The sequence below is a fragment of the Puma concolor genome, chromosome D3 (assembly GCF_028749965.1).
Source record: "Puma concolor isolate L17-30 chromosome D3, mPumCon1.1.hap2, whole genome shotgun sequence".
Lineage (NCBI taxonomy): Eukaryota > Metazoa > Chordata > Mammalia > Carnivora > Felidae > Puma > Puma concolor.
Window position 1 is genome coordinate 43,587,953 of NC_141678.1, and position 16,639 is coordinate 43,604,591.

The following is a 16,639-nucleotide window of genomic DNA, read 5'->3' on the forward strand; positions in this document are numbered from 1 at the left end:
AACCACATGATGCAGACTAACCCAATCAACACATCCCTTCCAGTTGCTCACAGTGATTGGTTCAGGGCAGACACAGATGCTAGGCTGCTCCAATAAGAAGAAATCTTGAGACTTTTGCTCAAATGCAGAGAATGCTGGGACACAGATTCCCTGTTCCCCACCATAGTGAATGATATACGTAGCCTCCAGCTTCAGGAGTTGCTTGAAGCCATCTTGGAATCATAAGAGTTCTGATGACAAAGGAGCCCATATCATGGAGACAATGCTGAGAAATAAAGAGAAAGGAGTGTTAGGTCTGGCCACATGCTTTGAACTGCCTAGATCAAGCTTTGCTGAAGCCAGCCTACCTCTGAAGACACAGGCATATATAAATTTTCTTTGTGGTTAACCCAGTTACAGTAGGGTTATGTTACTTGCCCTGGAAAGCTGTTTAACTCATCAGCACTACACACCATATTTTTCTTGCTTATTTAATTGCTTCTTTCCCCCAACAAATGCTAAGATCCTTGAGGATAGAGACTACTCTATCTTGTCACTATTGTGTTCCCAGTGCTCAATTCCTAACAGACGCTGCATGAATGTTTCCTGAATGAATGAAATGAATGAATGGCAAATTTTCGTCATGTGTGACCTGAACCAAACTTTCAGTTGCTTGAGATTTTCAACAAGGACCTGAAAAGTTCTGAGCAGCCAAGCCAGGCAGAAATTGAAACGAAATTTCTGATTTCCAATATGGCTCAGTTGTACCACATTAGCTAAGGTCTCCACTGAATATATTTTTAAATCCTTAAAACAAGAACACAAAATCCAAACAACTGCAAATAAGAGATTCCCATTGAAATAAAACAGTAAACAAGTACTTTAAATAAAAACATAAATACTACATTAAAGACTCAAATGTAACTGTGTGCAATATATACTTGGAGTAGAATACCTTTTACTTGACAGTCTTCCTTTACGTTTTTGGTCTAAAACAATAACATCAAAAAAAAAACCACCCCAAAACTGAGGGTAAACTAGAAACATTTATTAAAACAACCATCAATTTCACTGCCATCATCTTTTGAGGCCTGAAACATCAAAGATTTACTGATGCTATCTATAAAAATTTTCATGTGAGAGGCACCTGGGTGGCGCAGTCGGTTAAGCGTCCGACTTCAGCCAGGTCACGATCTCGCGGTCCGTGAGTTCGAGCCCCGCGTCGGGCTCTGGGCTGATGGCTCAGAGCCTGGAGCCTGTTTCCGATTCTGTGTCTCCCTCTCTCTCTGCCCCTCCCCCGTTCATGCTCTGTCTCTCTCTGTCCCAAAAATAAATAAACGTTGAAAAAAAAATTAAAAAAAGAAAATTTTCATGTGAGTTATACTTAAAATGTACATTTGAGGCACCCCAATGGCAGTGTGATGAGCCTTGGAGAACTCTTGGAGGCTATGCAGTCTATTTCTTCACCTACTAATGAGAAAACCAAAGACCTAGTGAGAAAAAGGCTCACCTGTGTTTAATCCTAAGGCTTCAGCAAGCGTTCATTGGGTGCATGCTCCGTATTGAAAAAGAAAATGCTCTTACAAAGGTTAAAGCCTAGATGGGAAAACAAGTGTATGCAAGCACACACTAGTTGGTGTGATAGGTTCTCTAATGGAGGTGTAATATCAGGTTCTTCAAACGTGCAAAAGATCAGTTAACTCTGGGGGTGAGGGGATTGTGGAAGTTGTTTTCAGAGCAAGAGGTTCTTGGGTCTCTAGGATTCCCCAGATGAGCTGTGGAGAGGGGAGAGAAGAGGAGTGGTAGATGTAGGGCTTGGGCTGGTGGTTCAGGAAAAGGAATTTCTGTTATCGCAAAGGGCATGAAAAGAAACATGGAGCCAGAAACAGGGTGCCTGAGTCAAGGAATTGTCGATACATTAGTAGCAGGAACTGAGGCTCAGAGGGAATCAGACCTGTGGGATCAGGCCTATGTTGCACTAAGGAGTCTGGACTTTATTCTCAAGCTGAGAACTCTCAGGCTATGGAGTAATAGAATAAGGTGTGCATTTTGGTGATCTGACTTCACAGATGGGACTGAGGGTTGGCATGGGGGAGGAGTTGATAGACTGGAAGCAGATGCAGAAGGTGGGAAGAAAAGAATGAATGAGGATTTTGACTTGAGCAAATGGAGAGATAGTGTAACATTAACCGGAAGTGGGAATACAGAAGTAGTGGTTTTGTGGGAAAGTGGTGAATGGAATCTGTTTTGAGTGGAAGAGGTATAAATGCTTGGTGAGCACGTAGGTAGAAATGTCCAGGAAAATTGTAGTCAAGATAGCATTGTGAGTTCATGTTTCAAAGCACCCTTTCCCCACTTCAAACACAGAGCAGTGTGAAACTTAAAAAGACATTGGTATCTCAAAAGTAAGATAAATACAACATTGGACTAGGTTTAGAAGAGAAATACATACAAAATGATAAGCAGGACTGAAGCTGTGGTCTGCTGGGCTCAGGGTCTGGAAGCAGGTAGAGGTGGAGTTTATGTCTTGTGGGGTAAAAGAACTTAGGCAAGATAGAAGAAGTGAGCCAGGCTCAGCCCTAGAAACCAGGGGCTGGTTTTAACTCCTGCATGAATGGAAACTAAGAATAGATCCAACTACCTTGCCACTTGAGCCATCTGATATGAGTTTTATACCTAGAGAGACAGGAAGATGCAAATGCAGCTTACAACCAGAACCTGGGCCAAGCCACCCTCTGACTAAATGACCAGATATAGGCTCATCAGTATGACTGGCTTTGGCCATATTTGAAGTAACTTGAGGTCTACCTGTGCTGGTGGACTTGCCCTCCTGCTCTCTGATGATCTATTATGAGAGAAACATGAACCAGGTACCTGCTGTCCCTCAGCCAAGGCCCCTGAATGGGAAATGTGAAGCCAACCACATGCCTTAGGTAGCATTTGGTCTCAGAGGGATAAGAGACACACAAACCAGACCTGAAATCAACCTGGAACCTGGAGACCAGAAGCTGGATCCTAGAACCTAGCGTCCAGCCAAGCCCAGTCAGGTGGCAGCCTGCTTGAGAATAGATGGCTGTTTTTAAGCTACTGAGTTTTCCTGTACAGCAAAAGTTTTGCTGTGGTGATAATTGCTAACACATTATACTTTATTGTATTCCTTTTCCCTAAGTGTTTTGAGAATTTGCATTTACAGGCTTACTTTGAATGGGAGGGTTTTGGTTTATTTTCCTCTTTCTTCTCTGTGTTTATCACTACCTGTGTAATACATTTCAGAAGCCTCCATGCAAGCTCCCTGGGCCCTATGTCCAAAGTCAAGTCTCACCGACTCTTCAGGTCCTGGGCTGGGGCATGTAGTTGGCTTTACATTTATCATTTGGGCACCCAGGCTGAGAGACAGCAGATACTGGGTCATGTTCTTCTCATAACAGATCATCAGAGAGCAGGAGGGCAAGCCCAAGAGCATAGGTACATTTCAGGTTACTTCAAATATGGCCGAAGTGGACAAGCCCAAAGTCAAGAGGCAGGGAGTATACTCCACCCACCAAGATGCCATAGTAAAGGTGTGAACATATCATTCTATTCCAGATATGTTTTTTAAAAAATCATACAAGTGACTGCAATGAATTTCATGCCAGTAAATTTGGAACACTACATGAAAGAGAAAGGTTTTGAAATATCTAGTAAGCAATTGGACATTTGTGGACAATGTCGACAAAAACTCAGAAAAGTCCAGGCAGGAAACAGAGGTCATCAGAAACAAACAGTTGTTGAAGACTTGAAGGCAGAACAGATGCTAAGATCTTTAGGACCATCCTTATTTTGAAGCAAGGTAGATAAGGAAAAGCCACATCGAAGATCACAAGAGTGACAGAGTTAGTAGGAGAATCAGAGACATGTTGACAGCTATCAGAGGGAAGAGAAAGGTTCAAGAAGTTGGGTGTCAACAGAAGAGAAGTTAAATGAATTAAGAATGGAGTGCAAAGTGTCCACTGGAGTTGGCAGTTTGAACGGCTTGAATGACCTTTGTTACAGCAGGGCCAGCGCCACCATGTGGCAGGAGACATGTGGGCAATGTTGGAACATTTAAAGAGGGAACATTTCCTGGAAGTGGACACTGCAAAATGTAGATGACTTCAGGAGCTTGGCTCTGACGAGAAGAAGAGTTTAGGAAGTAAAGGAAGAATCTATAGAGAGAAAGAGAGATACAGAGAGAGAGAGAAATAATAGATGAGGGAGGGTGGGACATGAGAGCAGGGAGAGGTGGGGTTTGAGAACACAGCTGGGTGGAGAGCCGCTCCTGCATGGCAGATGAGATGCCTCTGCCTGTGATAATTAGGGGAAGTGGTGAGGCCAGGTGCTAGGCAAGATAAGTTCTAAAGTGGTAGGTGTAGGGGAGGGCATGGGAACTTGAGGGGATTCCTGCCAGATAACCTCTGATTTTCTGTAGAGGAGGAGATGAGTTCATATCTGCAGAGAATAAGAGGGTGGGTGTCAAGCAGGGTCCTGGGGAAAGTCAGGAGAAGCTGCTAGGAAAATGGGGGAAATGGACTGCCCAGAGCACGCGCAAGGACACTTGAGAGAGTAGTGAGACCACAGCAGAATTAGCTATGATCTGTGCTGGTACCAGGACCCTAGGGTCTAACTTGTGGGCATTTTCCTTATAGCACATTAAACTCTAGGATTCTAAAGGGGGCCTGCGTGGCTAACTCAGTTAAGTGTCAGACTCTTGATTTCGGGTCAGGTCATGATCTCACGGTTTGTGAGTTCAAGCCCTGCGTCCAGCTCAAGCAGTGCGGAACCTGCTTGGAATTCTCTCTCTCTCCTTCTCTCTCTGCTCTCCCCATGCACTCTGTCTCAAAATAAATAAATAAAATAAACTTTAAAAATAAATAAATAATAATAAAATAATAATAATCCCTAGGATTCTAGGGATCTTATAAAAATTTATAAAGATTTCATTAGCTGTACCTTCTCCATAGACAATATTAAATAAAAGGTAAGAATTATCTTTAAGCTACCCACATTCCTATGTTCCTGCAGCATTGTAGATTTAGTCACAAAATTCCTATTCTCTCTTCCCAGTCTTAAGTTTTTCATTCAGCTAAACTGAAGTTATTGGAAAATCATATTCAATTTGAGATGGGTTTATTTTGAATACATTCAATAGGAATCTTAATGGAACATTATTCTTGATTGTCTTGGACTTAGAAAAGTTGTGGAACACTTCTGGGATTTAGTTTCTACTATATGGATACTAAATATTTCAATTGTATGTGATTGAAAATCCACAACTTTTACAATCTATAGAGCAAATCAGCTTAATGGGCAATGTGAGAATTCACTAGAAGCATAGGAGCAATCAACAATGAACACTTTTTCCAATTCAGTGAAAAGTCTTTGCAAATAAAAGATCTTATTAAATTGTTTGCACTTTGGTGCTATTTGTTTATTATTATTTTATTATTTTTAATTATTTAAAAAAAAATTTTCTCCCAGCCCCTACCTGACCTGGTGCTCTTTATTTTTAAGTAAATCTTTTAGAATATTGATATGCACTATTCTTATGTGCTGAGAAAGCATATTCTAGGTAAAGAAAAATTTAACCTCAATGTATAATGTGTTGCTTCAATGAAGATATAAATAACTAAAGTGGAAAGAATTATTGGATCTTAATCTTGAATAAAAAATGTAGTGTAAAATGTAGTGTGGTCAAAAACTCCAATGGAAATGGCTAGTTATTTATATGAAGGAGTAAAATTTTGCCAATCGCGAAAGACTATAATATCAACAGATAATACCACATAGGAATAAGACCACACTGTGAAGCCTTACCAATCTTGATATGCTTATTTAGAATTTGTAACAAATTTGACAAAAGCTTAGAGCAAGTTTACCTTTTTACCATTATTAATCAAATTATAGTATAAACAATATTCACAAAGTTAATGTTTAAATTACTTTAGAGAACAGATTATGTTCAAATATCTTGAACGGACTGTATTTAGTAACAATGTACATATGAATTATAAACAATTTAATCTATCCCTGAAGGTAGTTCTCTTTAGGCTTTCTACTATTTTTGTACTTGTTTGCTTTTAAAAATAAAACTCTCTTTAAAAATACTCTATCATTCAGCTTTAAAATTAATTTTACTAGGTTTTTCCCTACCCAGCCAAATTGTTATTTCACATGAAATAATTGAACAAGATTATTTTACCTTTGTTCAATTTGGTCTTCTGTTTTACCTTAAAAAAGCAAAATAGAAGATAATAAATAAGTTCATTAATTATGAGAAAATTACTACAATTTAGTGAGTTCCTCCTAAGTAATAGGTAATATGTGAAGTATTTAAACCATTATCTTTAATTCCTCACAAAATATTGCAAGAAAGATATTGTCCTGGGGTGCCTGGGTGGCTCAGTCGGTTAAGCGGCCGACTTCAGCTCAGGTCATGATCTCATGATTGGTGGGTTTGAGCCCCACGTCAGGCTCTGTGCTGACAGCTCAGAGCCTGGAGCCTGCTTCAGATTCTGTCTCCCTCTCTCTCTGCCCCTCCCCTGCTCTTGCTCTGTCCTGTCTCTCTCTGTCTCAAAAATAAATAAACATTAGAACAAAATTTTTTTAAAAAATGTAGCCCTCACTTCTTTTTTTTTTTTTTAAATTGTTGACCTTTTTTTTTTTTTTTTTTAACGTTTATTTATTTTTGGGACAGAGAGAGACAGAGCATGAACGGGGGAGGGGCAGAGAGAGAGGGAGACACAGAATGGGAAACAGGCTCCAGGCTCTGAGCCATCAGCCCAGAGCCCGACGCGGGGCTCGAACTCACGGACCGCGAGATCGTGACCTGGCTGAAGTCGGACGCTTAACCGACTGCGCCACCCAGGCGCCCCTGCCCTCACTTCTTATAGGAAGAAAGTTGATATTCAAATTAAGTGATTTCCCTAAAGCCTCAAGTATTTTCTGAATCTGATAAATAAGATACAGTACTGTGTATCAAGGGCTAAATAAGCCCTCATAGAAAGCACTCAATAAATGTCAGCTATGGCTACTGTTATTACTCTAAAGAAGGGGTTTACTTTAAAGTTCAGTGAAAGTTGATGGACAGATAAATTAGTCTAGCTTTTGCATCTGTTTCAAATGCATTTGAATACTCATTCATTTATTCATTCAACAAACATTTACTGAATGTTTACGATGCACTGAGAATATCACTGTGGATACACAAAGATGTACCTCTGAGGTAATCCAGTAGCTTTTTTTAAGTTTATTTATTTTGAGAGAGTGTGTGTGTTTTGTGTGCAGGGGAGGGGCAGAGAGACAGAGACACAGAATCCTAAGCAGGTTCTGCATAGTACCGTGTGCAGAGCCCAAAGTGGGGCTTGAACCCACAAAAGCATGAGATCATGACCTGAGCCGAAATCAAGACTTGGATGTTTAACTGACTGAGCCACTGAGGCACCCTGAGGAAATCCAGTATTTTAAAAAGCAATCAGCGGGGCGCCTGGGTGGCACAGTCGGTTAAGCGTCCGACTTCAGCCAGGTCACGATCTCGCGGTCCGTGAGTTCGAGCCCCGCGTCGGGCTCTGGGCTGATGGCTCAGAGTCTGGAGCCTGTTTCCGATTCTGTGTCTCCCTCTCTCTCTGCCCCTCCCCCGTTCATGCTCTGTCTCTCTCTGTCCCAAAAATAAATAAAAAAACGTTGAAAAAAAAATTAAAAAAAAAAAAGCAATCAGCTACAAATGCATGTGTGTGTGCATGTGTGTGTACATATATATATGTGTATATATATGTGTGTATATATATATATATCAGGATATTATATCCTGATCAGATATATATATATATATATATATATATATATATATATATGTATTTGTAGCTGATCACTGTGAAAGTTAGAAATTCAGATGCCTTTTGGATATGACAATATATATATCCAAAAGGTATCTGAATTTCCAACTTTCACATTTTCTGTGTGGTTATTTTGTACTTAAATAGTATTTGTATGTGTTTCATGTTAGAGTTTTTGAGCCAAAAAGGATCTTGGACATGACCTAGTCTAAAATCCTTCATCTTACAGTGAGAATCCTTAGACCCAGAGAAGTCAGAGGTCTGCCCTAAATCAGAGAGGCACCTCTCACAGAACCGGCCTTGGAGTCCAATTTGACTGGTCACCAGATGGTGGTTTTCTCACATCCAACACACTTCATCTCCAGAGCAAATGAGCGACAAAGCCAAATGAAACATGAAGCCAAAGTAAATCCCTCTCATCTGTCACTGCAATAGACACATATCAAAAGCAAAAGTAAACTCTTAATTTTATTTTACACATGTCAATCTGAAATGTATAGGTGTTAAACATCTGAAGCCTGGTAGGAAAGCAATCACCAATGTTTTGAGAGCTGGAACAGAATTAACGGTCATCCACCTCATAGCTCTCAGGTCATAATGAGGTAATTGCTGCTTACCTCAAGATACACCCTGGTCTCCAAACTGAGACTCAAGAGCCACGTTTCTGTTTTCTTGGCCCCTTGCCTCTTCACTGAACTTAAAAAGAGGCCCCAGTACCATCCCGAGAACCAAAGTGGTTTGTAGCGGGCTAGAGGAGCAATTTCAGACTCATCCTTTGAACGGTGAAACATCGAATGGAATAGAATAGAGATTTTGGGGATGAGCAGGGGAAGCAGCTCTCAATCAGAGCCCTTTTCCAAAATGCTGTTTGTTTAAACACTAAAGAAAAAGAACACGAACTGACAAAAACCTAAGCTTTTAAAGACCTGAAAACTACCTCTTCATCCAAAAAACCTTTTCATGCAGACAGAATGAGACAGAGCACCTCGTGTCCATTACAGCACCCTTAGTTTCTTTATGGGATCTTTACATTTTAGTGGACTTGCTTAACAGCACAATGACTCATCAGTCAAAATAAAGTCTATTCTTTGTCAAGTATGGGAGAAAATATGAAGTGACTCAGAGGACCAACCTGAAGAAGCCAATATTCTCAGAAAACAAGCTTATTCTCCTGAATAAGCAGAGCATGTGTCATCCACAGAGGGCTATGTTAAGGGATGTTCCATACATTCTGCTTTCCCTGCTCTGCATTTTTTGGGGCACTGTCTTCCATTGCTAATCCCCTTTCCATTTATTCGGTCTTTCACTTGATCGTTAATTGCTGGAAGCTGTTGCTACAAAGATGAAGAAGACGTGGTCTTTCTCTTAAGAAGCTCATAGTCTACTGTGATGATCTTCCAAGCTTAGTGAGCACAAAACTCAGCTGGGGAGTGCTAGAAAATGGAAGCACCCCAAACCTCTTCCTGAAAGATTCTGATTCAGGAGTCTGAAGGGAAGCCCAGCCATCTGAACTTTATAAAAACACCCCTGAGTGGTTCTGATATAGGTGGCTCCCAGACGCCATTGTTCAACCTACTGGTCTGGAAGGAGAGAGCATTTTTCATGTTCTTTTGAATCTCAACTAACCTTCAGCGCCCAGCTTTCCATGTTACCTTAGTCAGAAATCATCACCTTATTTCCTTCTGTGGCCTTTTATCTGTATGTCTCATGACACTGGCCATCTCCCACTTTCTGTCTTTACTATGGATCCTTTCTGGAATGTCTTATCTCACCTACCAGACTCCTGGATGAGGGACCATCTGACCCAAATTTGCATTCTCTGCAGCGTGAAGCACAGTGCCAATTATTAGTAATCATGTAAGTCTTGCTTGCTGGATGAAGGGCCCATTTGTAAAAAGTTGTGCCTTTAAAGCAGATGTTGGGGCGCCTGGGTGGCTCAGTCGGTTAAGCGTCCGACTTCAGCTCAGGTCATGATCTCGCGGTCCATGAGTTCAAGCCCCGCGTCAGGCTCTGTGCTGACCACTCAGAGCCTGGAGCCTGTTTCAGATTCTGTGTCTCCCTCTCTCTCTGACCCTCCCCCGTTCATGCTCTGTCTCTCTCTGTCTCAAAAATAAATAAACGTTAAAAAAAATTTTTTTAAATAAAAAAAATAAAGCGGATGTAAATAAATATACTGATACAATGGAGAAAGGAGGATGTTTTCAGATGTGCAATGCTAGCTAGGCTCAGTGCTTCATAGGTGGAGTAAGTACAGGATGTTTGGGGAGACACTGAATAGCTTGGCTAAAACGGAACAAAAGGAGCTGTATAAGGAGAGGAGAAAAATGAGTGGGCAAATGGAAGGTGGTAGTAGCTCTGACAGTTGCTGGAAGGTACTGGCTGCCCACCAGAGAGGAAGTATACAGATGGTCAGAGATCAAGGTATTGGAATGATCCTGCCACAAACTGACTGCCACTCTCTCCCCTCCAGTGCTCTGTCCTGCCTTGGTCTTCCTACCCTATCAGCTTCTCCTTCACTCAAGGAGCCGATTGGACTCAGCCTGGGTTCCCCATTTCATATCATGGCCTGGAAACTCTGTAAAGGTAGTAAGCTGAGGAAACTGTAGAGCTTCCCATCTCTCATCTGTCCTTCCTTGCCTCTCCAGCTGCTGCGTGTTGGAGGCTGGAGTGGAGAAGCAACAGTGGGTGTGGGGAGGCCACCTGCAAGGTCCTTGCAAAATTCCAGTTGGGCTCGAGTGGTCTTTACATGGGAGATGGAAAGAGGTGGAGAAGTGTGAGATATGCGCTTTCATTAGTAAAGAGGAGATACCTAGCACAAAGTTGTGGGGAGGATTAACTGAGATAATGACTTCCCCAAGTTTATAAGTGTAGTGCGAATGCAGAACACAGGTGCTGCTGCTGGTGGTGAGGAGGACTCTGTGTGACCTAGAGGCCCTGTAGCCCATTTCCACTGAGGAGTTCAAAGCATCTTCCCCAGTATGATTCAGTCCTTGCCAACTACCCTCTTCTTCTTTACCTTTCCCTTTCCTTCCTGAGCCCCAGCTGGGTCCTCAACTTCTCTCACAGATCTTGATCAGAGAAATCTTGGTCAGCTGATGATCTGCATGTGTCCACACCTTCAGCCCCTGAACTCTCCAGAGTGGGACTCAGAGGGGGTGGCAGGCAGGGGACCTGTGGGATGTACCTGGGGGGGCTCCTGTGCTGAAAGAGGCAATCTTCCAGGGACTCTCCTTAAAACTGTCCTCTAAAAAATTGCCAGGGCACCTGGGTGACTCAGTCAGTTAAGCCTCTGACTCTTGATTTTGGCTCAGGTCATGATCTCACAGTTCATGAGTCTGAGCCCCATGTCAGGATCTGTGCTGACACCCCAGAGCCTGCTTGTGATTTTCTCTCTCTCTGCCCCTCCTCTACTTGCATGTACGTGCTCTCTCTCAAAAATAAATAAACATTAAAAAAGAAGAAGAAGAAGAAGAAGAATTGCCAAGCCTGCTTCTTCATCAGCAGGTCTGTGAGTCTGGCTCATTATAACTAACATCATAGGTTTGGGGTTTTATGGGATTTTCTTCAATCTCATTTTTTTTTTTTTTTTTTTTTTGGTTAGAATTTTTTTGTGGTAAAGTACACATGAAATTTACCATCCTAACCACTTTTAAGTGTGCAGTTCAGTGGCATTAGGTACATTCACATTATCACCCAACCATTACCACCATCCATCTCCAGAACTCTTCACCCTGCAAACCTGAAACTCTGTAACAAACACTGTGTCCCCATTCTTTCCTCCCCTCAGCCCCTGGCAGCCACCATTCTACTTCCTGTCTTTTATGAATTTGACTATTCTGGGTGACTCATATAAGTGGAATCATACAGTATTTGTCCTTTTGTGACTGGCTTTTTTTCACTTAGCATAATGCCCTCATGTTCATCCGTGCTGTAGCAGGTGTCAGAATTTCCTTCCTTTTCAGGGCCGAGTAATATTCCATTGTTAATATATACCACATTTTATTTATCCATTCATCTATTGATGGCACTTTGATTGCTTCTACCTTTTGGCGATTGTGAATAAGGCTGCTGTGAACATGGGTATACAAATATCTATTCGAGTCCCTGTTTCCAATTCTTTGGGGGCATATATCCAGAAGTAGTACTGTTAGATAATATGATAATTCTGTTTCATTGTTTTGAACAAGCCATGTTGTTTTCCACAGTGGTTGCATCATTTTACATTCTTACCAGCAATGCATAAGGTTCTAATTTCTTCACATCCTTGCCAACACTTGTTGTTTTCTGCTTTTTTAAAAGCATTTTTATTTTTTATAATAGTCATCCTAATGGATAAGAAATGGTATCTCATTGTGGTGTTGATTTGCATTTCCCTAATGATTAAAGATGTTAAACATCTTTCCATATGTTTATTGGCCATTTGTAAATGTTTGGAGAATGTCAGTTTGAGTCCTTTGCCCACTTTTGAACTGGGTTGTTTTTTGTGGCTGTTGAGTTGTAGGCATTGTTTATATATTCTGGATATTAGTCCCTTACAAAATATATGATTTACAAATATTTTCTCTCATTCCATGGGTGGCCTTTTCACACTGTGTCCTTTGATGCACAAGTTTTGAATTTTAATGAAATCCGATTTATCTATGTTTTCTTTTACTGTTTTTGGTGTCATAGCTATAATTTATGTTTTTAAAATAATTTTTTAACTGAAATATTGGAGCCAGAATCCTCTCCATTTTTCAGCTGGGGAAATTATTACACAAAGAAACTGATGGATTTCCTCTATTCCAACATTGGTTAGTAAGTTCTGGGCTGAGAATCCATAATCTGGGTTTCCTTTGGCCACCCTCACTTGCCCAGCAAGACAAGGCAGGTAACATTGGTGAGACCTGGAGCAAGTCCCCAGGGACCATAACGTTTGATCAACTCCTGAAGTGAAATAAAAAGTGTTGTTTTTTACCTTTTTCTTTGCTAGTCATGTACAAGTTTCCCCGCTGGTGTTGACAAAAGAAGGACTCTGGAATGGAGAGGCTAAAATATTTTAGAATGTATTCATTTCTGGGCACTACCTTTTTCTAGAGCAGAATTCTCTGTTTAGAATGAATCAGTGGGTTGTTTACACCGCGTTACCAAATCCTCAGGAGAGGAAATCTGAAAAGCTGTAACCACCGCCCAGGCAGAATTGTATTCCTTTTGCTGTGTTACTAAGTGCATGGTGATTTTTCATTCCATCCTTGTTGAAGAAGTCTCTCTGCACCTCCCTCCCCACAGATCCACTCGCCACTGAAACTTTTAAAGCAATAAAGCAACGAATGGGTCTGCTTAGGAGGTTCTAAAGGGGGGGGGGGGGTGGAACCCACATTGGGACAACATGACGGGCCACAATGGAGGGAACTTACGAAGAAGCCACTCAGTAGCCCAGCATCCCTCAACCTTATCAATTCAGGGGAGGTGGGTAGAATGGTGACTTTTTCTAAACCAAGGGGAGCGGAGAGGATTTTTTGGTCTGTGTCTTTGTGTTCTTGAAGGTCCAAAGTTGTAATCCTGCTCGGAGTTCTGAAGGGAGAGCATCTAATTGTGACTTCGGATTTAGCGACAGCTCTCCGGGGGTGACAGCGCGGTCGCCTGTGCCCGTTCTTCCTTCGGGTGTCCACAAGCGCACCTGGAAACTTGGAACCCCGAAGACGTTCTCATCTCGGTTTGATCTAATCCTGGATGCCCCAGAGACTTTTGGGGAAGGGACATGCTTACTCCGCCACCCCGGTGACACTACCGCTCCCCAACTCTCTCACCCCACTCTCTAGGTAGTTTGGGGGTCTAGAAACAAGCCCAGCAGCGGCACTTTTCGCGCACACCATGGGTGAGCATTTGACCGACTGGAAGACGCCTTCTTCCGACATCGTTCTGCCGCTGGTGCGACGAGAAAAGGGAGACCCAGGGCGAGACACCGCGCGGGGGAGAGGCCGGGCGAGAAAGCGACTGGGCAGGGGAGAGCACGGGCCGGAGGGCGGGGCGGGCGCGGGAGGGCGCGAGGGGGCGTGGGCGCGGCGGCCCGCGCGCCCCGGCGGGCCAGGGGGAGGGGCGCTGGCGGGAGCGGCGCCTCCCGCCCGGGGTGAGCGGCGCGCGCGGCAGCCCCGCGGCACAGAGCGCCGAGCGGGGAACGCGGGCGGGTGGCGGCGAGGAAGGGTTGGAGCGCAGACGGCCGACGCGCGGCGCGGCTGCCATGGACGCGCAGTGACCCGCTGTTTAGTGCGAACTTCCTCGGCTGCGCGGAGCTCCCTGGCTGGCGGTGCGTCTCCTCGGTCACCATGAAAGGTAGGGCGGCGGCGGGCTGCGCTGGGCTCCCGGCCCGCAGGGCGGGCTTCGGGACGCGCGGGAGGGGGCGGAGGTGCAAGCTGCGCGAACTTTCTCTGGGCGGAGGGTCGAAGGAGATGCGGCGCGGGGATCGTGCGTGCACGCGTGGGGCGCTCCTCCGTCCCGCAGTTCCGCACGGCAGGGGACCCAGGGGTTCGGGTTTGGGGGCGTACAAGTATTCCTCTCCCCATCGTGTCTCTCTGCGAAGTAGTTTGAAGCCCTAAGTCGTTGTTTACAGATTCCAGTTCCTAACTTTTTAATTGAAAAAACATGCCGAGGAGAGTGGAAGCATCCTCATTCCTCCCAGTCCGTTTTCCGCTCTGAGGCGCTCCACACTGTGTTTGGGGGTCCTCTCCGCTCGGCTGGTTCAGTTTCCCCATCCGAGAAGTCGACGTGCTGCCAGCCGGGTGTTTCCTTCGGGACTCGGGGATGTTCTCGGTGCGCCCTCCCCACATCTGGCAATGATTAGGTGCCCGCGGAGTTCAGCTGGCTCGGAAAATGCGTTTGGCATCTTTCTCCATCAGACCCACCGATTGGAAAATAACTGCTCTCGGTTCCGCGTCCCTTCCATGTGCCCGCCTGTGCAGTTGGTGTGCCCACGTGTGCTCAGAGGTGACACAAATCATTCCGTTGATCGTCTCCTGGGCGGTGTCCTCTGCAGGCCGTTTTAGGGGAGTGTCAGATGTTATCGTACCTTTAAGCGGAATCACAAGGATGAGGGCTTTGCAGGGCAACTTTCTATTTATTAGAAACAGTGAGATCGGTCAACAGAATTCTGATTTATATGTGGGATAAATAATTGCAACGGGCATCAAAAGGGAATCATTTCGGGATGGCCTGGCGTGGTGTTTACACAAGACTGGAGTTTCTAGTTTTGTGCTAGGATAACACGGGCCGGGCTTGAGTGAGGGGGCTGGGTGCGAAATGCCATGTGACCGCCGTGACCGAATTTCCAGCCACCAGAGACCACGCGATGCGATCGCTTTGACTTGCCAGGGCTGTGGTCCGAGGGAGGTGTCTGGGAAGCCCCACACGCTTGGAAAGTAACTTTTGCCTCTAGCGTTCTCTGGAAGGAAGTTCTCGCTAAAGTATCCGGAGCGATACCGTCCTACCAATTAGCTGTCCTTACAAGGTGTTAGTTTCCTAGTCAGGAGACTCGAGGAAAGGTAGGGACTGAACTCCAGGTGAAAAGTCACCCTCCCCAGAAGAGAAACGAAAGATATGGTACAATTTTCTGGCTAGGGAATTTCAAAACGCAGTGGTGTGTGTTTCTTGTTTTTCCACTCAGTTTGTCTTCTCTCATTTACATTTTAGGAAACACACTTTCCTTGGCTAGCACTGATTAAAAGGATCCTCCCAGAAAGGAAAGAGTTCACATGGCTAAATGTTACTCTGGGGCTCAGTTACCTTCATATGAGCCAGAAGTTAATCTTAGTGCTGGTCCCTGAGGCCAGTAGTTTTTGAACTTTTGGGAAGATCAGCTCCCATCTGGGCTCCTGAACCCTGAAAATTTTATGCTTTTTGACTGGGTAAATGACCATTACTGCAATTTGGGTATTTTTAAGTGTTAATTCAAATCTGCCAGGGAAGACACACCTGAGAGTCCTAAATGTACATTTGTGAAGTTTACGCTGCATTCTGGACCAGCTTGCAGACCCACCTGGAGAAGTCTTATTGCTTACCCTCTGTGATCCAGGCACTGTCTAAAGGCCCCACTTACCTTGTGTCCCAGTGGGGGAGGGGGTATAAGGTACTGGTGAATCCCAGGGTAGACTACTTGCTTTGAAGGCCTCTTTTCAAAGGAAATATTCTGTAAGAGATTTGCTTACCAACTATTGCCGTATAACTTACATTCATTTGTCTGGTTACTGAGGTGGGGAAAGGAGAGGATGGTAATAATTTTTTAGTATGTACTAAGTGCCAACCCCTGTGCTACACCCTCTACAAGCCCTCTATCAATTAATCCTCAATGGTATGAGGTAGGTATTTTAACTCCTACGTTACAGATGTGGAAACTGAGTCTAGAACTTATAAGAACTGGAGTCCAGGAGTGTGGTAAGCACTAAAGACAAGCTCTGCCAATTTCCCTGTGTTCCTTGGAAAGGCCTAGGACACCAGGTATGATAACTTCTGGTATAGACTAGAAGAAGGGTAAGTCTCAGACAACTAAGTAGCCAAGTAACCCACAGTAGGTGCAGCAGTCAGGAAGGGGGTGGATCCAAGAAATTGGACACAAGGCTTCTGAAGCCAAGCAGAGAGTGTATTTCTAGCCAAGGAGGAAGGTTGCCTTTACCGAGTGGAATTATTTTGACAATTTGCCATAGGTAACCAATCCAAAGTTTTCCTTGGGTTTGTGATTATGTCTCGTAGTTATTAACTCATTATGCTGAAGAAAGCCAATGTTTCATTAGACTTTAACTTCCCTAAATGATACAGGTCAATGACAAACCTTGCAAATG

At 43.8% G+C, this 16,639-nt stretch overlaps 1 protein-coding gene across 1 annotated transcript in view; it reads left to right on the plus strand.

Annotated features, from left to right (window-relative positions):
* The first annotated feature begins 13,926 nt into the window (after positions 1-13,926).
* Positions 13,927-16,639, plus strand: part of COLEC12 (collectin subfamily member 12) — a 194,240-nt gene continuing 191,527 nt past the window's right edge. The window contains exon 1 of the mRNA XM_086682574.1: positions 13,927-14,141. Coding sequence (XP_086538700.1) covers positions 14,135-14,141 — 7 coding nt within the window. The 5' untranslated portion in view covers positions 13,927-14,134. The remainder of the gene's footprint in view (positions 14,142-16,639) is intronic.